The following is a 26,579-nucleotide window of genomic DNA, read 5'->3' on the forward strand; positions in this document are numbered from 1 at the left end:
ACTGTAGCCCAACAGGCTCCTCCATCCATAGCATTCTTCAGGCAAGAATAGTGGAGTGGGTTGCCATTTCCTACTCCAGGGACTCTTCCCCACCCAGGGATCAACCCATGTTCCTGCATCTCCTGCGCTGGCAGGCGGATTCTTTACCATAGCTCCACCTGGGAAGACCCAGTGAAGTATGTTAGTGTTTTTGCAACTGAACTTTTGAACTTTTGCACTAAGTGAAATAAAGAAAGACCATAAATTATTTCATGTCTGTTCAGGCCAAGTATTCTTATGAAATAAATTTTTTAAAACTTTTACAATTTTCAGAGCCTTGGAGATTGGAGTTACAGATAAGGACAATTCTACCTTGTGTCTCTGATAGTAATGGCAAAAGCTGAAAGAGATAAGTAATGTTTATGGTCTCATGTCAGACCCAGCCCAGCTGTGAGATTGGGATAAGCCAAGTCTGACAAGACCAAGGGTGACTGATGGGTGGGGAGAACCCTTCTGGAGCAGCTGTGCGGTTACCCAGGTGTCTGAACCATTGGTTCAAACTCCACAGATGCTGACCTCAGCTGTCACAGGGTCCTGAGCCTTTTCTAGGCATCTGACTTAATCCATTTCCAGAGCTGGATCTTTACCTGCTGAGTCCTTTGCAAGGACCACGGCCATTCCATTGACGGAGACCCACATGACCATCATGACACCCACGCCATTGTCCTCAGGCCTGTACTCTGTGACCACCATGCGCTACTTCCTCCACTTCCTGCAGCTGCTCTCCACCTGTATGACCTTCTTCCTGGTGACCAGGGAGAGCACTTGGAGTGTGGACATAAGTAACTGGTCCATGTTTGTCTGGTGCTTCTGCTTCGCCGTGACCCTGCTTACCCTCATAGTTGAATTATGTACACTCCAGGATAAACTTCACTTCTCCTGGGACAGCTTTCTCATCACCTCTGCCTGCTACTGCGCCCTTTTCTGCCTCTCGGCCTCCATCATTTACCCCATCATCTACCTTCAGATTTTTCCCGATGGCTCCCCCCGACACCATGTTATTGCTGCCACTGCATTCTCCTGCGTCGCTTCTGTGGCTTATGCCATCGAAGTGGTCTGGACCTGTGTCCGAACTGGTGAGTCCTCCTACTCTTTGCTAGGCCTGCTCAAGAGGCTGGAGATCTTTGTGGCGTGTGTCATCTTCGCCTTCCTCAGCAACACCTACCCGCATGAGCACCAGCCAGCCCTGATGTGGTGTGTGACCGTGTACTGCATCTGCTTCATACTGGGGGCCGTGGCTATATTGTGGCACCGGTGTGACTGTGACGAGAGTCTGCCCTACTCCTCTTTGGGGTTTGGGCAGTCTGTGCTCTCCATCCTCCTCTACACCACTGCCCTGGTCCTCTGGCCTCTCTACCAGTTCAACGAGCAGTTCGGCGGGCAGCCCCAGCGGTCCAACGAGTTGAGTTGCATTGATAAGCTCACCTCCTACATGTGCATCTGGGACCAACGACTGGCTGTCGCCGTCCTGACAGCCATCAACCTGCTGATCTACGTGGCAGATCTGGTGATCTTGACTGTGGTCAGTGACCGAGGCTCTACCCAGGGGCTCCGGATTCCCTCTTCTTACCGAGCTCTGATGCCCTCTTCCTGGCTCCCCTCTCTCCCTCCTCACATCCTTCCCCATTCATCTCACTCTCTTTTCTGTTTCCTTCCCTCCTTCTGCTCTGTCTCCTTCCTGTCTTGTGTGTTTGCCCACATTCTGTTTTACCTCTTTCTCTTGCTTTTCTCATCTTTCCCACATTTTCTGCTTTTTGGCCCTCTTTCAGTTATCCTTGGTTTTCTCATCTCCTGTGTCCTGACCAGGACATTTTCCTTCTTCTGATCTATTGTCATAGCCATGCGTTCCGGGAAACAAACTCACTCAGAAGGACAATGCAGATAGTGGAGTACAGTTTATTATACCAGCGGGCCCAAGGCAGAGTCTCCTCTTAGTCAAGGACCTGGACCAGTTTTTGTGAAAACTTTATATACCTTAAGTGTACATGCCCAAACCCACCTCCCCAAATTCCCTGAAACTAGTCTGAACAAAGGAAAAGAAAGATACAGTCAAAGATAACCCATGATTCATATGCCTTAGGCCTAGGTAGTTAACAGTGGACAATTACCAATAGGCCTGTGGTTATTTCCCAGTAAGCATAATAGAATTTATGATTCTATTGGGTTACACAGATAATTAGGGTATTCTTTTAGGTGACGGAGAGTCCAGGTACGAGCCCTGGGGCTCTTCCATGGGGGTGCAGTCTGGTTTTCCAGTTGGCATGTTGTTTCCATAGATACTGGGCATATAGCTCAAAGTGCACAGTCCGGCCCAGGATGGAGTCCTACTTTCAAGATGGAGCCTGTTCTGTCTGTTTCCTCCTTCACTGTCAGGACCTGAGACTCCTTCCTTCTCTGCCCACCACCCCTCCCACCTCCTAAGGTGCTGACTCCACAGTTCTCAGCCCTCTGTGCAGCTGTTCACACCCTGGGCCTCTGGAGGGGCCTCGTTGCCAAAGGGTGTCTGTTGCCCTGATGGTGCCTTCGTTGCCGTGCGTGTGTTTGGTGTATGTGGAGGTAGCTGAGGATTTGACTCCCTTTCTCTCAGGATAGGGCCTTGTACAGTGCACTTCCCCTTTAAGTTAAAAGAAAAAACTCCAGAGGTCAATAGTTTTCAGTGAGTTACAAGCTTAAAGCAGAGACCCTGGATCCAGGTGCCCTGCCTGTTGCTCAGTCCCACCTGAGATTGGCTCCAGAATTTTTGTGGGCTCACTAAAACCCTCTGCCTAGACCTCATCTTAAAGCTAGCAAGAGGTAGGTGGCTTCCATTCCAACTACGCTATGGGGAGACAAAAATTGAACTGGAAAAGAACTGCAGTTTCTTAGAAACAACCTATGAAGTATTTCAGAGGGGCAGGGATGTGACTCAGCCTCAGAGCTAAAAACTGCATATCCTGCCTCTGCAGGCAGAAGAACATGGACCCTGCCACTTAAAGAAAAATAGCCACTTAAAGCTGATGCTAGCTAGTATCAACTTTAAAAAGTAGTCACAACCTAGAAGATGAGACTTATGTTTTATTTGATGGGAGTTTTTTGGACTTCAAGCCCGGCAGCCAGCATTTCAAGTAACCCTGTGAGATATGTTTTGAGGAGGCGGGGTTGGGAGGTGGGCAGGAGTCAGGTTATATAGACGCTTGTAACAAGGAGCAGGTAGTCTAAACATCAAAGGATTATTGTTAATTAAGGAAAGCCAGATATCTCAAGTTAAAGAATTTAATGTTTTTCTGTGAGAAGATGCAAGAGTCTGATCTTACTAAAATCATTCCTTTCATTTGCATCTCAGCTGTCTGGGGGCAGCATCCAGAGATTTGATTATTCACATCCTTAGTTCCTTGTTCATGGTAGACAGTGGCAGCAGCTCATGTTGCCAACTCAATAGCTGCTGGTAGCAGGCATTGTTCTTCCTGGGCTCAGAAATTCATGTTTAGAGGGCTGGAATCCCTGATGACTGTGACATCCTGTTTATCGATGTGACAGGAAATACTCCATTTCACACTCAGTTCAGTTCAGTTCAGTCGCTCAGTCATGTCCGACTCTTTGCAACCCCATGAACTGCAGCACACCAGGCCTCCCTGTCCATCACCAACTCCCGGAATCTACCCAAACCCATGTCCATCGAGTCGGTGATGCCATCCAACCATTTCATCCTCTGTCATCCCCTTCTCCTCCTGCCCTCAGTCTTTCCCAGCATCAGGGTCTTTTCAAATGAGTCAGCTCTTCGCATCAAGTGGCCGAAGTATTGGAGTTTCAGCTTCAGCATTAGTCCTTCCAATAAACACCCAGGACTGAACTCCTTTAGGATGGACTGTTTGGATCTCCTTGCAGACCAAGAGACTCTCAAGAGTCTTCTCCAACACCACAATTCAAAAGCATCAATTTTTCAGCGCTCAGCTTTCTTTATAGTCCAACTCTCACTTCCATACATGACCACTGGAAAAACCATAGCCTTGACTAGACAGACCTTTGTTGGCAAAGTAATGTCTCTGCTCTTTAATATGCTGTCTAGGTTGGTCATAACTTTCCTTCCAAGGAGTAAGCGTTTTTTAATTTCATGGCTGCAGTCACCATCTGCAGTGATTTTGGAGCCCAGAAAAATAAAGTCAGCCATTGTTTCCACTGTTTCTCCATTTGCCATGAAATGATGGGACCAGATGCCATGATCTTAGTTTTCTGAATGTTGAGCTTTAAGCCAACTTTTTCACTCTCCTCTTTCACTTTCATCAAGAAGCTCTTTCATTCTTCTTCAGCCTGTGTAATTTTTCTGTTTTTGTTTGTTTCTTTTCTTTTTGATCAAGGGCCAAATTACTATGTGACCTTATTCTTTAAGGGAAGTGTCTTTCAACACTTTTTCAATTGGCAGGTGGGTTGGGTGGGTGGATATTATTATTACAACAGTAAATGTAATTCCAGTGCTTGGTGATGTTACAGAAGCAAGTTTCTGTGTGCCAGTTGCTTTCTGCTGCTCCTACATGCCTCTCTGGGACTCATATATAACCTGATCTACATAAATGTATATACATTTAAAGAATTACCTGGAGTTTCTGGGTCCCATCAGTCCCTGCTCTGGATCATAGAGAGAAGCCTTGTTCCTTCTCCCTCATCCATAAAGTCCTTTTAAAAAACCTAAATAGAAAGATAAAAGCAAAAAACCACAAAATCAACAATCTAATTGACTCAAATTTGCCTAGGGTTCTGAAGCAACTGAGCAGACTTCCATTCTCACCCAAACCACCATCTCTGTAAACCTGTCCCATTGTCTCCCAATTTTCATATTAACCAGATCCTAAGCGCTTGGCTCAGTGATAGAGATCTAGCAGTTGGGTCCCATCCCAATGCCCAACATTCTGTCCCCTAGCTCTTAAAGGGGCCATGATAGCACCTGGAGACCCCTCTATAAAGGTATGTGCCTATGTGCATGCTCAGTGTGTGTGTTCCTGGGCATGGGTACACTGAGACCAGCAGCTCTTTGCAGTAACTGGTGGCTGTGAAGGTCCCAAAGTCTCCTGCTCTGAACCACAAACCCACAGAACCCAGCATCCTGGTGTCACCAGGACCAGAGGGGCCAGACAAGCAGAGCTGTCGGGGAGGGCAGGGGAAGGACCCCCACTGCTGCCCCTCACCCCTGTACTGGGATGAAGTGTGTGATCCTCACCCACAGGCAGATAGGGTGGATGGGGAGGGCTGCCAGGAGGCGATCCCCATGGCAAAAAAATGTTAAGATGTAGTAATTTCCATATTTTAAGGCAAGACAAGAAAATTTTAGACAAAGTTTTTACTTTGCTCTTCGAACCTCCTCTCTGCCCTCTGGTATGCAGTGTGCATCTATCTGCGTTACGTGTTAACCTGACCTCCTCAAGGGCAAAACTACCTGCTCCACCATAAAGATAAATTTTCTTCTTCAGGCCCCAATCATGTAACTCCTTAGAAGACATCCTTACTTACTTATGACTGTGTTAATGTCATAGGCCATATTATTTGTGCTCTGTGCTTTTCCTAAGATAATTGCTTCTTGCTTTAAAAAATGTGATTGAGCCTTAGATAGAAATAATGATGACTTAAATGATTGACCTGAAGTATAGTATTGTAAGATCCATTGTTGTAAAAGTTGACTCTGGAGAGGGGAAGAAGCAACAGGAGGGAAATATTTGCTGGAATCTGACAGACTAGTAAAACAGGTGGTCCAGAGGATTGAGGTTACTATTAACAGGACTAGGTGAGGCCTACCAACAAAATATTCTCCTGACCTGGGAATGAGCATTCCTGATGCCCTGGGACAGATCGGTTATGAATGTCTCCCAAACCTTGGTTAAAATTAAGACCAAAAGGCAAGGGATTGTGATATAAAAATGTTGCCCACCACCCAGTTCTACAAGAATCAAGTCATTAACCACTGCAGTCCTTGACTTACAATCAATCCTGGAAGGAATCCAGAGTGAAGATCAGGCTGAGGCACGCAGTATTCTGAGAAAACTGACAGAACCGGCCCTCAGATATTTAGATATCTCCAGGAAAAATTTTTCATGAGCCCAGTTTCTCACATCTTGCCATACTTAGAAAATCACTAAAAGCATTAACCAAGATATCTGTTCCTCCTGAGTGAAGTAACCTTCTACCAAGCTGTGTGCTGGTTGCCATGTCCCCTTCCTCCAAGTCATATAGAAACTGTCCTCCCCCTCTTACATCCTTGGAACAGACAGAGAGACTCTCTCCCCAGTTGCAATCCTCAGGTTGGCTTGAAATAAATTTTCCATCTATTTTTCTAATAGATTGACTATTAGTTTTTCATCCACAAAAGAAAGTATGTCTATATCTCCACAAGTTAAGTGCAGGGAACTCATGATCTGATATTTTCCTGAATCAAATTGAACATAGCCCTGGGACCTCACTTCCCAGGAGGATGGAAATGCCTTTCTGCTTTAGTAGAAGAAATGCCCACTCACCTGAGGGGCTCACTGGCCAAGCCTCATGATTCATGAGGGTGGCTGCTCCATCCTTCCTGCTGGGGGATTAAGGGTCATTTGTCACAATTCCAAGCCTGGTCCAGTCCCCTCACTGTGGATCTCAAAAGAGAGTGTAAAGGTCCTCTGCTTAGCCCAACCCTCTAGCCATAGAGGAGAAGCAGCTGGACCCCAGGGAGGGGCAGGATGTGTCCAGAGTCACCCTGTGTGTGGCAGAGTCAGAGTCAGGACCAGGTGTCCTGTCCCCAGGCCGGCTATCTGTCCACGGCCCCACGCTGGTTGTGACAAGTGTGGGATTCTGCCCCATCCACCCTCGTTCTGCACAAACCTGCCCCACCCCCTGAGGAGGGCACTCACTGCTGGGCGAGTCTACTAAAGTATTACCAATGCTGAGAAGAGAGCATGGCACATTGAAGTGTTTGTTGAATGAATATTACAGGAGCTTACAGGCTCAAACTCTAGGCTAGACCTCCTAATCGAGATACATTCCAACTCTTCTGACTTTAGGGGAAATGTTTGAGAATTACCAGACATGTTTTATCTCATGTATTCCTCCTAACAACCCCAAGTCCTTGCGTGAAGGACATCTCCAGGGAGGGGACGACTGACAACCTGAGACAGTATTTAAAGATGTCCTCATCATGTAAGTCTTGGTAAGAAACTAGGCCTCAGGCACGTAAGAAACTTAAGACGCCAAATAAATAGTTGACTTGCCCCTCAAGTGGTGTCTGGACCCACACATAAGTAGTAGGTGACACACAGACACAGGTCAGATCAGAATTCCTTCTGCGGGGCCTGCAGTAGCATCCGCTGTCTGCTTCAAGTGGCCACAGTGCCTGGGCCAACTGCCCTAGGCTGTGGCTGCCCAGCACCCCTCTTTCCTCACCTGAGCCTGGTCTAAGCCTGGTTTCTCCCTAATAATTCTCCAAGCTACCCAACAGGCTTCTAGGACAGTTGTTCTCTGCTTAAGTTGCCAGTGATATTCTTTGCAGGATGTAATTAGGATTTGTCATGTCCAAAAGCAGGTGCTATTATCTCCATTCTCTGGATGAGGAAGCGGAGGCTTAGAGTGGCATTGACTGAGCATAGGACTAATGTGTGCCAGGCTGAGCTCTGGTCTCAGTTCAGGGTTGGGGTGTGGAGACATGTCAGGGGAAAGGCCCTGAGATGACCCAGAGGAACTGGAAGACATTCTCAGTGGCTGTAGGGAGGGAAGTGAGGAGGCTGGAGAGGTAGAAAGGGGTCTGAGCTTGCAGGACTTTGGAGGTGATGTTTTAGAGTTTGTGTTTCACTTCAAGAGAGTGAAGAAAAGCCTTCAAAGGTGTTTTACTCTGAGTTCAGTCCAAGCAGACATTGAGGGAAGAATGGAAATAGAGGAATCAACTAGAAGTTGCAGGTGAGGGGATGGATGGATCTGGAGATGAAGAAGGTGGCTCTAGAGATGATGAGTAGGTGGGTTCACAAGTATTTTATGAAGAGCGTCTGTGAAGGTGGTGCTATTGACTGAGATGGGAAAGATGAGGAAGGATCAGTGTATGTTGGGGGTGGGAGATTGAAGAGGTGGGACTGGACATGTTGCGTGTGATGTGTTCTGAGACATCCAGAAGCAGAGATCAGAAGGCAGTTGGCTATGACTGTGGATCCCAATAGCGATCAGCTCCGGAGGCAGGGATTGGGGAGTTGTCATTATACAGCCTATTCACTTCATTCAGTATCTTCTTAAATATCTACCCTGCCCACGCACCTAAAACAGCAGCCTTGCCCCCGCCCCCCACATAGGCCCTCCAATAACTCTTCTCACCTGTGTTCCTTTTATGTGGCATTTATCACCCACGGACTTGACGTTATATATTGATGTGCACATCTCCTGTACTAGAGTGCAAGCTCCATGAGAGCAGAACTCTTGGTTCTGTTCTCTGCTCTCTGTCCAGTGCCTAGATCAGCGCCTGGCACACACTCACTCAGTGCACAATAGCATTTGTTTACCGAGTGGAATCTTAAAGTCATCTGACTGTGTATGAGGCTGAAAGGGCTCCCAGAGAAGAAGCGGTCTGGGCCCAAGTCCTGAGGAAATGCTTCCTTCCTGTTGCTTTTTCACATATCTGTAGGTTGTTGCCGTGGTTTAGTCACTAAGTCATGTCCAACTCTTTGCAACCACAAGAACTGTCGCCTACCAGACTGCTCTGTCCATGGGAGACTTGTGGGGCCTTCGTAGCCACCAGTTACTGTAAAGGGCTGCCCATCTCAATGCAGGGGAGCAGTGGGCACATATATTCAGACACACATACAAACACACACAGAAACACACACTCAGTGTGCACAGGCACACACCTTTAAAGAGAGGCATCCGGGTGCTGCTATGGCCCCTTTAAGAGTTAGAAGGACGGGATATTGGCACTCGATGGGGTCCAACCTCTTGAGTCACAGGCTGGGCCACAATCCCTGGCTGTGGTCCAGGTGTGGGTGGGGAATCAATTGCAGTGGTTCCCAGAAACCTAGGTTTGGGTGAGGGTCCAAAGTGGCTAGGACCCTTCTGACCTCCTCTGTCTCTGCTGTGAGCAAATTTGGGGCACTAGTATATGTGAATTTATCTCGCAGAGTTTTTTCTTCCTTCCATCTTTTTATTGAGATTACAAAGGACATTGTCAATATGGGAGAAGGGACAAGGTTTTTCTCTGTGATTAACTGCAGGGGCTGATGGGAACCGGAAACTTCAGAAATATTTTTTAAATAATATACACCGATATAGATCGTATTACGCTTGAGGCTCAGAGAAACAGGAAGCGGAAGCAGAAAGCACCTGGCACACAGAAACACGTGTGTGTCGCCTCACAGTCAGGCGCTGCAATTCCTATGACAATGGAAGCAGTAAACTTTACCCCCTAAACCACCTGCCCAGGGAAATTTGAAAAGAGACTTCCCCTATAAAAACAGGGTCACCCAGTAATTTTTGACCCCCTGAACAGGAGATAAGAAAAAAACTGCAGGCTAGCATCACCTTTAAGGCTGCAGTGGCCATGCTACTCTCCCTGCAGAGGCAGGACATGATGTTTCCATCACTGAGACAGGAGGGCTACAGCACTGCCCCTCACCAACACTGCGGACAGGTGTCTTCAAGACCTTGGGGTTTTCTATTGGCTCCTTTTTTTGATTCACCAGAGAGTATTGGGATGGAAGGCATTCACCTCCAGCTTCCTCTAAGATGCCCTTTAGGCAGCCAGTGGTTAATGAGCCTGCCAAAATTCTGGAGCCAATCTCAGGTAGGGCTGAGCACCAGGGGGCGCCCAGGGACCCAGGGTCTCTGCTTCACGACTCTCACCCACTGGAAATTATTGAACTCCAGATATTTTGTTTTAACTTAAAGGGGAGACACACGGTACATCCCTCTCCTCTGAGACAGGGCCCAATCCCTATATATCCATCTCACCCCCAAAGCCAGACACACACACCAACTAAGGCACTGTCAGGGGGACAGACACACTTTGGCAATGAGTCCCCACTGTTGCAGTCACGTGTTCTGGGAAACAAACTCACTGAGAAGGACAATGCAGATAGTGGAGTGCAGTTTATTACACCGGTGGGCCCAAGGCAGAGTCTCCTCTTAGCCAAGGACCCCGACCAGCATTTGTGAACATCTTTTATACCTCATGTGTACGTGTCCGAACCCACCACCCCAAATTCCTTGAGACTTACATAAACAAAGGAAGGGTAAATATAATCCCAATAACCCCATCATTCATGTGCCATGTGCTCAGACAGTTAAACAATTAGCCAATAATCAATAAGCCCGAGGTTACACTCTGAAAGGTACAGAAAAATTTATGGCCTGTCTGGAGGAAGAGGTGATTAGTGTATGTGTTCTCTTAGGCGATGAGAAACCTGGATACTATCTTCAAGTTTCCCCTGTCTGGAGGAGGTCTTATGCTTCCGTTGTCGTTTCCATAGGCACTAAACACAGAGTTCAGAGTCTATTGGAGAGGTAGCCGAGCATGATCAGAATGAACAGGCCTAAGATGGGGTCCAGGCCCTGTGAATTCCTTCTTCACCACCAGAGGCCTAGGGTGTGAACAGCTGAACAGAGGGCTGTGTGCTGTGGAGTTAGCACCTTGGGAGGTGGGAGGGGGCGGTGGGCAGAGAAAGAAGGAGTCTCAGGTCCTGATGGGTCAGAAGAAGGAAAATGGGGAGAGGTGGTCAGGACACAGGAGACGAGAAAACCAAGGATGACCAGAAAAGGGGCGGAAAGCAGAAAATGTAGGAAAAATGAGAGCAGCAAGAGAAAAAGGCAAAATAGGATGTGGGTAACCACAAAAACCAGAAGGAGACAGAGCAGAAGGAGGGAAGGGAACAGAAGGAGAATGAGGAAGGGTGAAAGCAGGGAGAGAGGGAGCTGCACTGGGAATTCCTAATTATGTGCTTCCCCAGCCTTGAGAAATTCCACAGAAACAGAATATGGAAAAACAGCATATATTAAGAAACTATGTTAATGATTATCTTTCATGTTTTTTTTAGAATAATAGCCTTGTTACAAACCCCAAGGCCAGACACAGAAGGGAGTATGACTGGGATCATGAAAGCATGGACCTTGGAATGCCGGGTCAGCGCCAGGCATGAATGCTGCCTACGCACTTGCTGATTGTTCCCAAGACTGGCCCGGAAGGGAACGACCTGGGAGTAAAAACAAGGATATCTGGACTATGTCAATGAAATCCATGACATCTAGGAGTACGTGCTTAAAACAGCATGTGTCTTGAGAAGGATAAGATCAAAGAAAGTCTTGTAGTCTGCAATTTGGAATAAAAGCTGGACTCAGAGTTGACTCTGCACCTCAGTCCAATAGAGGCTGCAGGTCCCCTGACCCATTGCACCAGATTTTGTGTTCTGTCTTCATTCTTGTGGCTCGCTCCTGGACCGTTAAGGCAACAGTTGGCACCCAGCGTGGGGCTGGAGCAAAAGACCTCTACGAGTGCAAGTGAAACTACAGGGACGCAGAACCTGGGACGATTGAGAGGCCTCTGGAAATCTCCATTGGTAAGTCTTTCAGGCATTTAATCAGGGTTAAAATGGGAAATGTTGAGAGTGCAGAACACTATTGCCCATATATTTGTTTATTAAGACACCTCTTGAAAGTGGGAGGAGTTTCTATTAGTGAAGGGCAATTATTAGAATTGTTACAAGCAGTGGATAAATACTGCTGCTGGTCCCCATCAATAGGGACCTTAGTTTTAAAAGCCTGGGAAAAGGTTGGAGCTGAGTTGAAGAAAGAACATGCAAAAGGAACTCCACTCCCTGTTTCTATTTGGAGTACGTGGGCATTAATTAAGTCAGTACTGGAACTTTTACAGGCTTCTGATTCTTCTGATGAAAGTGATGATGACTCTTTTGAAAAGCCTCGAAGTCCAGAGTATGTGAAGCTAGAGGGAAAGGGCAAGCCATCTGCAAAAACCGCTCCCTTGGCTCCCAAGGAGGGTGATGAGGGATTTTTTCCTCCACCTCCTTCCCACTGTCCTCCACCCCTACCACCTGCTTTTGCAGGAAACATTTTCAGTCGAGAGTCTATGCCCACTCCTCACCTTTCATCCATACAGAAAGGAATTTTACAAGCACAACGGGAAGGAGATTTAGAGGCTTTTCATATTACCTTTCCTATGACTGTTCATGAGAGTGTAGCTCTTGGTGTCGATCCTAACAACCCTAATGGAGTCTATGAGGCTGTTCATGAGCCTTTTCCTTTTAAAATCCTAAAGGAATTAAAACAAGCAATACAAAATTATGGTGTAAATTCCCCGTTCACGGTAGAAATAGTTCAGAGTGTGGCAGAGGGCAATCGTCTCATTCCAGCAGATTGGTCAGCATTAGCAAAAACAGTCTTGACCCCAGGGGAGTTTCTTCAATTCAGAATTTGGTGGCAGGATCATGCTGAGACTCTGGCTGCACACAATCAGACTCATAATATCCCTATTTCCTTGGAACAACTTATGGGGGTAGGTCCATGGGGGAGAGTGCAAGATCAAATACGTATGAATGATCAAGCCATAAAACAATTGCGAAGGTGTTGCTTGAGGGCCTGGGAGAAAATAGAGTCAAAAAGCCAGACTTCTGTTTCCTTTCAAAAAATTGTCCAGGGGCCTAAGGAGCCCTATACTGAATTTATTGCCCGATTACAAGTGGCAATCCGCCAGCAAGTCACAGATGCTGAGGCAGCAGAAGTCCTATTACAACTGTTGGCTTATGATAATGCTAACACTGATTGCAAAAAAGTAATGGACCCTTTCAAAGGAAAAGCTAGTTTAAATGATTATGTTAAGCTATGCCAGGGAGTGGGAACTGAATCCTTTAAAGTGGATTTATTAGCTCAAGCTATGGCTAGATTACAACTTCCTAAATTCCCCAGCACTTGTTTTAATTGTAGGAAACCTGGACATACTAGGGTTGAGTGTAAGTTCAAAAAAGGGAACTTTCAAAAAGGTAATTCACAAAAGGGGAATGTCCCCAGCCTCTGCCCAAAATGTAAAAAGGGAAATCATTGGGCAAATCAATGCCGTTCTAAATTTCATAAGGATGGCACCCCCCTCTTGGGAAATGGCTCCCAGGGTAAGCTCCCAGCCCCATCAAACAAGGGAGCCCATCCTGTTCAGACTCCACAGATGTCTTCCCCAACTACTCCTGCCAGCAACGATAACAGTCAGCATTGTGGTGACCCAAGGACGAAAGGGCAGATGAAACCAAGGAGGGTCTTGCAATGCAGGAATGGAAAAAGCAGACCCTTGTCATCCTTCCCTCCCCCTTCTTGTAACTGTTAATGGATTTCAAGTCCTCCTGAGCAGTATAACCTGTCTCCCCTCCTACCCCATAGGGAGGAGGTATTTGCCTCATTCTTCCCTCCACCCAGTATACGTGCCTCATCTAATAAGCAAATGACCCACAAGACCCCTATCCCACTCCTGTACCCTGGGTATAAAAGTGGACTGAAGACCCCTGTTCAATGTTGGTTCTCCCTTGAGCTGGTCCACTGTTCTAACAGTGTCTCCCATTCTAATAAACTTTATTTCCCTCTCAGTCTGTCTCATGTCTGGAAATTCTTTTCCAACCCACACCAGACCACATTTTTGGTGGCCTATACGGGGACTTAGGGTCTCTTCCCCACCTCCTTGCTTCTCCTTTCTCATAGGGACCCTCTGCGAACAGGCAAGTGCTGTGGAAGCAACTGAGGAACTCTGGCCAGGGTTACCCTCTGGTGTGTTCCAAAGGCCCCACAGCTCACTGAACCCCAGTAGCTGCCACCCGAATGGGTGAGGGTCTCTCCTTTGTCTTCTTTCCAACTGAGGACTAGGCCAACCAATATTGTGTGGGCATGGCTTAGGCACTTAAAAGGCATTAGGATGCCTGCCACATGAAGACTCCTGTGTGAGGATAAGGGGGACATGGAACGGATCAGGCCACAAGGGCATCCGCCCCCAGCAAGACAACTTCCGTGCACCATGTCAGGCACATAGTGGTTGAAGCAAAACAGAGACAGACCATTGTCCCCTGGCCACCGCCTCCCCCAGCGCATTGTATGGCGGATTCCTCAGCCTTCTCCCCTGTCACTTTCACTTCTTTCCCTTTCGGTCCGGATTGATTTACAGGAGCCTTGGTGTTGCCTCTGAGCCATCCCAAGAGTGCCTTCCATGTTTCAGGGAATCGCCCAGTGGTGAGTCACCCAGCTGCTCCCTGGGATCTCTATCTTTCTCTGCCCAGGTCATGTGGTGCCTTAGCTGAACGGTTCTCAGAGGTCACCTCTCACTCTTGTACACGACTGTTGGGACGGTCGGCCATTTTTGTGCCGATAGTTGCAGGGAGACGTCACTGAGACAAAAAGGGACGACTTTTTGCCAGTCGGTGGCTCTCAGTAGCCCCGTTCTACGGCATAGAGGCTAAGGATGGGTTCTGGTATGTCTTGGGAGCCTCTCTCAGATTCACCCCTTGGCTACATTCTCAGAAACTGGAAAATTTTGACCCTGCAAAAGTCCTGGCCCCAATACAAACTGGGGGACCCCCCCCCAAAATGGCCTCTGAATGGCACACTAGCTTTTGTCAAAAACAGGGGAAGGACTCAGAATTTCCTTACGGCCCTTCGTTCAGAATCTGGATTTGAGGGACTCAGGCCGCATGTGTCTTTTTGCCTCCCTATCTCCTTCCCTCTCTGTCTTTCTCCATCAGATTTCCTAGACAACCCCTACTCGACCTTTCATATCCACATAATCTCTAGGAAAGAATTCTGAGGTTCCCTTTGGTCCAGGTCTTTCTCCTATATTCAAAAGCCTGAAGGATCAAAAACTCTCCTCTATGCTTATCTCTCAGGTGGGGAGGGAACCAAGTTTCTCCCACTCCTAAACATCCTAAAGCGTTCCCTTCTAACTATTCCTGTTTCTCAGGGTGGAGAAGGACCAAGCTTCCCGCACTCCTGCAAATTTCCTTAACCCTTCAGATTCTTCTGATGGGACAAACACCTCACTTCCCACCAGAAGGACAATCCAAGAATTGTATCAACTGATCTACCCCTAATATCAGTCAATTTGAGCATATTTGGTCTATAATTTAGGTGTAAAACTATGACTACAGAAAGGAAAGATGACTTTTTGACACAGGATGGCCATGATATTCTTTAGACTCCGGAAAAAACTGGTTAAAATGAAATTTTTTTTTTTTATTGACACTGCAAAACCGGTTCTTTTTGCATATGCAATTAGAAACAACTAGCTTGTTAAAAGCCCTGCCTAGGGAAAAGCTTGAAGTTAACTCTTTTTATATCCCTAAAATACACAGCCCACTTTGCCTGAGACCTCAGTCTTGGGCAAATTAGAACTTCAAACAAAAAAAGGGGGGGGGGGGGCTGGTTCAAAGAGACATTTTAAATCTCAGGCAGGAAACTATGAAATCCCTGTCTGTCTGTCTGGATTTATGTATGTCTCACTGTGTGTCTTTTGGTTTTTTTTGATAATATTGCTGAAGTTGTGAGTTCTAATTTAATTGGCCTAAAGAAAAGTAAACGCTTACAAATCAGACAATTCTAAGTAGAAGAGAAATTCACCTAAGTGAATTTCAGATTCACATGAGCTGGGAAATATTCAATATTAAATATCTAGTATTAATGTTTGTTTGCTAATCTAATATAGACTTGTCAAAGAGTCATTAACATTAAGCATATTTTCATTGTACCTAGGTTTATTATAAGTTAAATATTGTTATATTGTTATATCTGTCACAAGTTTGTCGGCAAGGAAGCTACCTCAAGTGAAAAAACTTCAAAAAAAATGTAAATGAGATATGAGCTTTTAAACTCTATTAAGATTAAAAATGTCTGTCTAAAACAGTTTCTCTAGATTTTGGTAACCTGAATTTCTAGGGTTGTGCTAAACTAATAACAGAAGTTTATTGAATAGCTAGGTCATTTCCAAATAAAATAAGATTCTGAAACATTCATTACTGAATACTAACTTACAGAGAAACTAAAGATTTTGGACTATTAATAAATAATATTTGATGTCATCCTGAGATGTTCACTAGAATTTTTTTAGAAATTATCACTGGTATTTATGTTCACCAATCTATAGAATGCTAATATAAAGGTCAGTTCTTGGTTGTTTAAGGAAAGTAGGATGTGTGTGTTCAGTAAAGAAGGTATGAAGAATGAAGTTACATTTTATGAAGGGAAAAGGAAGTAGGTCTGACTTATAGTTGGCTGTTCCAGGATGGGAGAACAAACGGGTACAGAAAGTGATAAGAAGGTTTTATGGAAACTGGACCCCAAGGGAAGAGTTTTGTGTATAAACAAAAGTTTTCTTGAGATGTTGAACTGCCTTTGATAATGGATTTTAAGTTTCTTTACCTCTGAAGTGATCTGTTATTTGTTTACCTTTGAAATCTTCTTTTTTACTTTGGCTAAGTGAATATATTATTTCACAGTGATCTATATGATTCTATCTGACAGAGTATTATAACCCTTTTGATATTTATTGACAAAACTGCCTAAATAGCTTGACTTCTAGCTGACTTTGGGATGCTTCAGAGGGCCCCTGAAACATCCCAAAGAGCTATTAAACTACCTGAGTTCATTTGACATGTTAAATTGCATGGGAAGTATTGTTGGAGGAGTGATGAATCTTCTCAGGTTATGTTGTATGGTTGATGTTACTTATATAGATATCCTAGAAATTATGTGAAATTCATGAAAATCTGATATGTCCTGGTAAAATGCTGTCCGTTATAATTTTAGTTACCATATTAAAGTGTTACAAGTCACAGCAATGACCAGGCTACTTTGTTAATTACAATTTAATTAGATTTTAAACATGCCTTGTATGGTTTCACTCTCATGCCTTTAGAAAAATACTGCTAGTTCTTCAAGATTTATGGAAAAGACTTTTCTAAGATTAAATGATAAATTTTGTTTGTTTGCTATCTGGTAAATTGGTAACAGACTGGAATTTAGTCTACTCTCTATGTTAAGAGAACAAAGTTTTCTTAGAATGAAAATCTCTTAACAGATTATGAATTTCTTTGCCTTTAAGTGATTTATATTTGTTTTTAAAATCTTTTGTTACTTTAGTAAAGTAAATAAGTGCTACTTAAGATTATGGTACATGTAAAAGCTCATTCTGCTCCTACAAAAAATAACCCCTCACTGTTAGACTTGTGCTATCCTAATGTCCTTAAAACATGGCAACAGTCTACTCCTAAATTGGGGAATTAAAAATGGGTGAACAATAGCCAAAAATCAAAGAGTCAGGGCTATGGGAAATCCAAGACGGCCACTTGGCTTTTCCCAGCTCCCTGACAAACCTCATTTTTTATTTGATGGGTTAAAGCCTTCCCTGGCTACAGGGTTAATGTCTCCATAATGAAAAAATCACTGAATATTAAGTTTTGTAAATTGTTAAACTAAGTTTCTAGTTTTGTTAATTAAGGTCTAGTGTTTACTGAGACTCACTTCTGAGATAGTTCCTTGTTATGTTATATTGCTAACAGATTTAATTAAGTTATTAAAAACAACACTCTAAGTTGTTTCTAAGGCTTGTCTCAGTAACCAATCTTTAGATAAAGATCGGAGGCTCCATGGTGTACAACCAGGAGATTAACACCAGGCTGGAGAAAGACATGGCAACCCACTCCAGTATTCTTGCCTGGAGAATCCCATGGACAGAGGAGCCTGGTGGGTTGCTGTCCATAGGGTCATGCAGGGTCGGACCTGACTGAAGTGACTTAGCATGCATAGCATAGTCATTTAACAAATGAAGTCAGATGACCTGGGGTATACCTACCTAATGAAAATTCTTGACTTATAATTCTTACTTATGACTTTACTAATAACTGCTAGCTATAGTTATATTATTTTCTATGACACTTGTTTCAGAAGATTATTTCTTAGGTAACAAATGTGTGACTGAGCCTGTGATATAATGCTGATATGCAGTTCCATACAAGATCAATGATTATAATAATGTAACTCTAGGTATGGGAAGAAGCAACAAGAGGGAATATTTTCCTGGACCAAGAAGCTAGTAAGACAGTGGTCCAGAGACTTTTGCTACTTGCAAGGCCTGGTCCAATAACAGCACACTGAGTGGCCTATCAATGGAATCTTCCCTAGACCTGGGAATGAGCCTTCCCAGCACCGTGGGACACAATGGCCATGAAATGGCCCCCAAACATGGTCAAATATGTGGCTATGAAGGGACCCTGCTGACTGGAAGTTCGTACTTGCCAGCTGCCTCTACAGAGATTACATCATGACCACTGCAAGTTGCTGACCTTCTGCACCCCCTGAAAGGAGTTCAGGGTGGAGATCAGAAATAAGGCACTCTGTGTTCTGGGGAAAACCCAGAAGAACCGGCCTTCAGATAGTCAGATGTTTTCAGGTAAAGATTTTATGAGCCCAAATTCTTGCATCTTCTCGTACCTAGAGAAACACTAAAGTCATGAACCAATGTCTGGTCCTGGTTCTCCTGGTAGCCCCTGAGCAGCTTTTCTACTTCTATTAATCTCTGGGCCATGTAACTTTAACTTTCTTGTTGAGTTTGTTTCTTCCAGAATACAACAAACCTCCAAGAGGTAGTATGACAAGAATATTCCCTGACCAACACCTGAAACAAGTCACCTTATCATTCCATGGACTCTCATCTCCCTCTGTAAATGCACCCTGACAGAGAGCAGGCAAAGGGAACCCAGAGCCCTGCGACGCCCCTGTACAGCCTGAAGAAGCCAGAATGGTCATCGCCCCTTTTCCCCTGAGACTGGGTTCCCAAATGCCTGAGAAGGGAAATAGGTAGACAGTTAGACATGAGCAGGGTATCAAAAGAGGCCAAAGAATTAGCCCTAAAAATAGAGAGGGAGGAATGTGGTGACCCAAGGACAGAAGAGCAGATAAAACCAAGGCGGGTCTTACAATGCAGGAATGGAAAAAGCAGACCCTTGTCATCCTTCCCTCCTCCATCTTGTAACTATTAATGGATTTCAAGTCCTCCTGAGCAGTATAACTTGTCTCCCCTCCTACCCCATAGGGAGAAGGTATTTGCCTCACTCTTCCCTCCACCCAGTATACGTGCCTCATCCAATCAGCAAATGACCCACAAGACCCCTATCCCACTCCTGTACCCTGAGTATAAAAGTGGACTGAAGACCCCTGTTCAATGTTGGTTCTCCCTTGAGTTGGCCTGCTGTTCTAACAGTGTCTCCCATTCTAATAAACTTTATTTCCCTCTCATTCTGTCTTATGTCTGGAAATTCTTTTGCAACTGGCACTCCGACTACAACAAGAATTACCATGCTGTGTCATGGAATTATCCCCAGCAACCCAAGGAAACACAGTCCTTGATATAAGTAGTAGTCAGGATACTATTGTTACTTCTGGAGAGACACCAACTGTTATTTCAACAGGAATTTTGGGACCGCTTCCACAGGGGACAGTTGGATTATTGTTAGGAAGATCAGTGCTGAATTCCTGGGGAGTTCAAATTCATACCGGAGTTATAGCCAGTGATTATGAAGGAGAATTGAAGGTTATGGTCTCTACCGCTCTTCCCTGGAAGGTTTCTAAAGGGAATATAATTGCTCAGCTTTTAATTCTGCCTTACGTGGGTATAGGACATTCAGACAAAGAGCAGAGCTCTGGGGCATTTGGAAGCACAGGAGAGACTGGTATTTTTCTCACTGAAAAAATTTTAGAATCCAGACCCATGTAACAATTCAATATAAGTGGCAAGAACTTTCAAGGTTTAATAGATACTGGGGCCGATGTTTCTATCATCAGCTCTCAACATTGGCCTAAAGTATGGCTGACTAGGCCTGCTCCAACATCTATTGTACGTCTGGGACAGGCACAAGGACTAAAGCAGAGCACTATGGTATAGTCTTGTTCAGGGCCTGATAAACAACCAGCTTTATATTGCTGATACATCTTATATTGCTGATACACCTGTCAATCTATGGGGTCGTGATCTCTTGGAACAATGACATGTTGAGATACATATTCCTCCAAATCAATATAGCGAGGCCAGTTGCTGAATTATGTTCAGTCAAGGTTATATACCAGGATTGGGACTGGGCACAAATCGACAAGGAAGATTTATCCTTTGACTACTCAAGATTTCAAACCGCCCCCTATTCATTAGTGGCCACTGCTCATATTAATCTTCCTCCACCCTCACCCATACCTCTTAATTGGAAAACTGATCAACCTGTGTGGATAGAGCAGTGGCCTCTAAAATAAGAAAAATTGGAGGCTTTACATGAATTAGTTAATGAACAACTTAACAAGGGACATATTATTGAGTCCTTTAGCCCTTGGACTTCTCTGGTGTTTGTTATACAAAAGAAATCTGGTGAATGGAGAATGCTTACTGATCTGAGAGCTGTTATGGCTATTATTGTTCCAATGCGTGCTTTGCAGCCTCACCTACCTAATCCTAGTATGATTCCAAGAAATGGTCATTTTTTTGTTACTGACCTCAAAGATTGTTTTTTCACTATTCCTTTACACCCTGATGATCAATGTAGATTTGCCTTTTCAGTTCCTTCCATTAATTTAAAGGAGTCACATAAAAGATTTCAATAGACTGTATTATCTTAGGATAGGCTTAACAGCCCCCTATTTGTCAAAATTTTGTAACCAAGGCTTTATACTCACTGTGACGACAGTTCCCTCATGCATATATCATTCACTATATGGATGATATATTATGTGCCTTACCTGAAGTTGATAGCGTAAAGGAATTGTTTTTAAAGCTAAAGGAATGCTTGGAATGTGCTGGCTTGTATATAGCTTCTGACAAATTACAATACACTGAACCTTTTCAGTACTTAGGAAATATAGTCACCCATACCACAATCAAACCACAAAAGGTGCATATACGCAGAGACTCAATTAAAACTATAAATGACTTACAAAAATTACTAGAAGATATTAACTAGATTTGGCCTAAGTTAGGGATTCCAACTTATTCTTTATCCCATTTATTCTATTAAGAGGGAAATCCAGAGTTTAATAGCTCCTGACAGCTAACTCCTGAGGCTGAGAAAGAACTATCAATTATAGAACAAGCTGTACAAAAATGCCAAATAGACAGAATAGACCCTTTGGCGCCTCTCCAGTTGTTTGTCTTCCCTACCCCTCATTCCCCTACTAGGTTGATTATGCAAACTCCTTTAATAGTTGAATGGATATTCTTAGCTAATTCACAAACAAAATCTATTACCCCTTATTTAGATGTGTTAGCCACTATAATTCTCAAAGGAAGAAGGCGTGTTCAACAGCTTACTGGACATGATTCCTGCCTTATGTGCACTACACTAGCTTCCAAAGAATTAAAACATTCTCTTCACAGTTCATTATCTTGGCAACTTGCTTTAGCTGACTATGTTGGCCAAATCGGCAGCCACTATCCTGATTTACCTATCTGTTAGCTTTTAAAACAAACAAGATGAATTTTGGCTAGAATTACTAGTATCAACCCCATTCCCTCAGCTCCTCCTATTTTTACAGAAGGCATTAGCCGAGGAAAAACAGGATATACAGGCACGTTTATGCTAGTTATTGAAACACCTGGATATTCTACACAACAAGCAGAAATTTTGGCTATTACACACACATTACAAAATATTCCCCAAATAGTTAACATCTTATCTGATTCTCAATATTCTGTACATGTCACTAAACGTATAGAAACAGCAACTATTAAGGATACTATCCAATCCACATTATATACACTTTTTACAAATTTACAAAAGGTGATTAGATGCCAACAGTTTCCATTCTACATTACTCATACTCCAGCTCATACTAATTTACCAGGGCCTCTAACAGAGTTCAGTTCAGTCGCTCAGTTGTCTCTGACTCTGCGACCCCATGGACTGCAGCATGCCAGGCCTCCCTGTCCATCACCAACTTCTGGAGTTTACTCAAACTCATGTCCATTAAGTCGGGGATGCCATCCAACCATCTCGGAAATGATCAAGCCAATGCCCTTTTATTTCCAGCCTTTACAGAGGCATCAGCCTTTCATGATCTGGTGCACTGTAATTCAACACTAATTCAAATGTTTAAAAACCAAGTTTCACATCCCTTGGGCTCAAGCTAAACAGATTATATGGACTTATCCTACATGCCAGACAGTTGCGATAACCACATCTCCAACAGAAGCCTTGGGAGTTAATCCCCGTGGCCTGAAGCCAAATCAGATCTGGCAGATGGACTTAACTCACATTCCATCGTTTGGAAAGCATGCTTATGTACACATCATGGTTGACACTAACTCTAAGTTTATCTGGACAACTGCTTGCTCTGGGGAATCTACGAAACATGTTATTTCACATTTACGTAGTTGCTTTACTACTATGGGCCTCCCACAAAATATAAAAACAGACAATGGCTCGGCTTACACTAGTTCTACTTTTAGGGATTTTTTAAAAAGTCTTGGTCTATAAAACATCATACATGAACTCCCTATAATCCCCAAGGACAGGATATTGTAAAATGAGCTAACAGATCTCTTAAAGAAATGTTACAAAAACAAAAAGGTGGGAAATGGAATGTCACTTCCTCCACAGCAAAAAATTATATAAAGCATTTTTTATTTTAAATTTTTGCATCAAGATAATGATTTCACTGCTGTAAAGTGAAAGTAAAGTCGCTCAGTCGTGTCCAACTCTTCTCGACCCCACGGACTGCAGCCTCCCAGGCTCCTCCATCCATGGGAATTTCCAGGCAAGAGTACTGGAGTGGGTTGCAATGCCTTCTCCAGGAGATCTTCCCAACTCAGGGATTGAACCTGGGTCTCCCGCATTGCAGGCATACGCTTTACCCTCTAAGTCACCAGGGAAGCCCTTTCACTGCAGTAGAATGACATTTTAAAAAGGAACAAAAAGAAATTCACCCCAAACCACCTGTTTGGTGGTGTGATCCAGTAACACGCTCATGGCATACAGGGACTCTGACAACTTGGGGAAGGGGTTTTGCTTGTGTTTCATCAGGTGATTCAGAAACACCCCTTTGGATTCCTTCACGTCATCTGAAACCTTATCACAGGTGAACTCCCACAGAAAAGACGCTTTGTGTGGGACGTAGAGCCCCCAGTAGAGTTTCAAAGGCCTAAGTCTTAAACAAAGATAATGATTCCCCTCTCATTGACTTATTAGAACAAGATCCCCACTTGAGGATAAAAAATTAAAAGATTAACACAGAAATCAGATGAGATCTTAGAAAATGAAGGGAATGCTGTCACTCCTAACAATCTGGGTGTTGCCATGTTTGCTCTTACCACCACAGTGAGTATACCCTTAGCAACAGCTGAATCTAAAAATTATACTTATTGGACATATAAACCTAGCCCCCCATTACTAAAACCTGTTGATTGGGGGGATTCTATGATCCCCGTTTATGTTAATGATTCTTCCTGGATACCAGGACCTAAAGATACACGCCTTCCTCTTTTTAAACAAGAGGAAAGGACTCCCTCCAATGTTACTTAATAGTTGAATGGATATTCTTAGCTAATTCACAAACAAAATCTATTACCCCTTATTTAGATATGATAGCCTCAATAATTCTCAAAGGAAGAGGGTGTGTTCAATAGTTTACTGGACATGATTCCTGCCTTATGAATCCTGGCCAACTCGTATAGGACCAGCTACAAGATGTCTTAAATTGTCTATGCAAGCCTGGCTGTCCACTAATTCTTTAAATAGTAACTATACTAAGGTTCAGCTGCATCTTCTCTCTGGTCTGAGTTTTGCTTATAACAACTCAGAACCCAATAATGACACCAAATTGGACAGAACTTTATGCAAGCATCGCAAGCTGTGGACTGAAAAACAAGATCGTATTCAGTGGGATAATTGCCGCAGGACTGAGGGAATAATTTTGATTAATGGTTCCTATGGAATTGTATGGGACTGGTCCCCTAAGGGGTATGCAGTCTCTAATTGCTCTCATCAAAAGCAGTTCTACTGTCCTCACAAAAGGCTGTGTTGGCAGGTGCATAAAGTCTTTAACCATACTAATATCACCACTCTTCAGATCATTCAATTAGATGGCATGGTAGTGGCCTGTCACCCCTTTCCCACAATTAGATCAAGGAAGAGGGCAAAGAGGGATTTGGAAATTAGCTTTAAGTCTTAAAAGATTCCAAATTTGGGATGGATATTATTCCGATAAAACTAATTATTCATTGACATTTAATACCAGTACAAATTAGACATTTTATATTTAGGCTTGCATGAGAGGTCCTTATGTGCTCTTGAAAGGATTAATTTCTGCCAGTGAAAGTATACAGGAACTTTCTTGCCAGGATTGAAAATTATATACCTGCTTAAATTCTTGTCTTTTTAATTCTAATCATGCATTTGTTATATTAAGAAGGAGATTGAGGATACGGCTTTCAGTAAATCAAACCAGAGAGAAGGCAATGGCACCCCACTCCAGTACTCTTGCCTGGAAAATCCCATGGACGGAGGAGCCTGGTAGGCTGCGGTCCATGGGGTCGTGAAGAGTCGGACACGACTGAGCGACTTCACTTTAACTTTTCACTTTCATGCATTGGAGAAGGAAATGGCAAACCACTCCAGTGTTCTTGCCTGGAGAATCCCAGGGATGGGGGAGCCTGGTGGGCTGTGGTCTATGGGGTCGCACAGAGTCGGTCACGACTGAAGTGACTTAGTAGCAGCAGCAGCAGCAGCAAATCAAACCAGACCCTGGGAAGGCTCCCTTGAAACACATGCTCTTTTAAAGGTTATAAAGAAAGTACTGCAACATTCTAAAAGGTTTATTGGACTCCTTATAGCAGCTATTATGAGAATTATTGCTATAGCCACAATCATGGCAGTAGCCAGGGTGGCACTGCCTCAAACTATACAAACGACTACATTTGTACAGCAGTGGAACCAAAATGCAAGTTCTGCCTGGGGAAGTCAAATTCACATAGGCCAAGAAATTAATGAACAATTGATTGATTTAGAAAATACAGTTCTCCTACTAGGGGACAAAGTACAAAATTTAAAATTACAAATTCATCTTAAGTGTGATGGGAATATCTCTTCATTTTGTGTCACACTTCATAAGTATAATCAAAGTGCATATACTTGGGATCAATTATCTAAACATTTGAAATAATCTATCCTTAGATAATTCCCAATTATAGGCTACTATTGCTAATATTCAGAATGCTCACTTACAACTACTCCCAGAAACTTATTTGAAGAAATTGAGGAAGGCTTACAAAAACTAAACCCCATGATGTGGATTAAAAACTTTAGGAGGAGGATTGCTTGGTACTGTAATATCAAGATGTATATTTTTGACTGTTTTGTGTCTAATCCTCAGATGAAGGAGAGAAAGCAAGAGAAACCATCTGAGAACTGATGAAGAAAGAAGTTGCTCGATCAGTGTATCAATGCCTGCGAACACAAAAAGGGGGAGCTGTAGCGGGAATTCCTAATAATGTACTTTCCCAGCCTTGAGAAATTCCACAGAAATAGAATCTGGAAAAACAGCATATATTAAGAAACTGTTAATGATTATCTTTCATGTTTTTCTTAGAATAATAGCTTTGTTACAAACCCCAAGGCCAGACCCAGAAGAGAGTATGACCAGGATCACGAAAGCATGGACTTTGGAAAACCAGGTAGGCGCCAGGCATGAATACTGCCTACATACTTATTGATTGTCCCCAAGACTAGCCTGGAAGGGAATGGCCTGGGGTAAAAACAAGGAGATCTGGACTATGTCAATGAAGTCCATGACATTTAGGAGTACGTGCTTAAAACAGCATGTGTCTTGTGAAAGATAAGATCAAAGAAAGTCTTGTAGTCTGCAATTTGGAATAAAAGCTGGACTCAGAGTGGACTCTGCACCTTAGTCCAATAGAGGCTGCAGGTCCCCTGACCCATTGCACCAGATTTCGTGTTCTGTCTTCATTCTCGTCACTCGCTCCTGGACCATTAAGGCAACAGGGAGCCAGGAAGAGAATATCAGACAACGTTGTTGCTGTTCAGTCACCAAGTCATATCTGACTCTTTGTGACCCTGTGGACTGCAGCACGCCAGGCCTCTATGTCCCTCACTGTCTCCAGCGTTTGCCCGAGTTCACGTCCACTGAGGATGTCAGAGGATGTCAGAGCTTGGTGAGGATACCTCCTATGAGCGGAGGGAATCAGGAGTGCCGGGCAGAGCCTTAGTCCCTACAGAGACCTGGCAGGCCCAGTACACCAGGTGAGCCACATAAAGCAGCAGGTTGATGGCTGTCAGTATGGCCACAGACAGTCACTGCTCCCAGGTGCACATGTAGGCGGTGAGCCCATCAATACAGTCCTCATCACTGGACCGCTGGGGCTTCCCACCCAACTTGTCATAGAACTGGTAGAGTGGCCAGAGGACCAGAGCACTGGTGTAGAGGAGGACGATGAGCAAGGTGTGCACAACCTTGACGGGCAGCTTGTATTCCACTCTGCACAGCTGGACGTGAACTTGGGCAAACTCCGGAGACAGTGAGGGACATAGAGGTCTGGCGTGCTG

General features: G+C 44.1%; 2 protein-coding genes across 3 annotated transcripts in view; both read left to right on the forward strand.

The window, feature by feature from the left end:
• Positions 1-25,964, forward strand: part of LOC133067771 (myeloid-associated differentiation marker-like) — a 42,134-nt gene extending 16,170 nt beyond the window's left edge. The window contains exons 2-3 of one of the 2 annotated variants that reach the window (XR_009695398.1): positions 11,046-11,564; positions 25,390-25,964. The gene's annotated coding sequence lies outside the window, so the exon portion shown is untranslated. Of the gene's footprint in view, positions 1-11,045; positions 11,565-18,027; positions 19,279-25,389 lie in introns of those variants that run through there. The other variant, XR_009695397.1, reaches the window with a different exon arrangement.
• On the forward strand, positions 677-26,242 carry LOC133067979 (myeloid-associated differentiation marker-like). Its single transcript, XM_061159088.1, has 2 exons — positions 677-1,561; positions 26,138-26,242. The coding sequence occupies exons 1-2, from the start codon at positions 677-679 to the stop codon at positions 26,240-26,242; spliced, it is 990 nt and encodes a 329-aa protein (XP_061015071.1).
• Positions 26,243-26,579: the final 337 nt, after the last annotated feature.

This window comes from Dama dama, chromosome 13 (assembly GCF_033118175.1).
Source record: "Dama dama isolate Ldn47 chromosome 13, ASM3311817v1, whole genome shotgun sequence".
Lineage (NCBI taxonomy): Eukaryota > Metazoa > Chordata > Mammalia > Artiodactyla > Cervidae > Dama > Dama dama.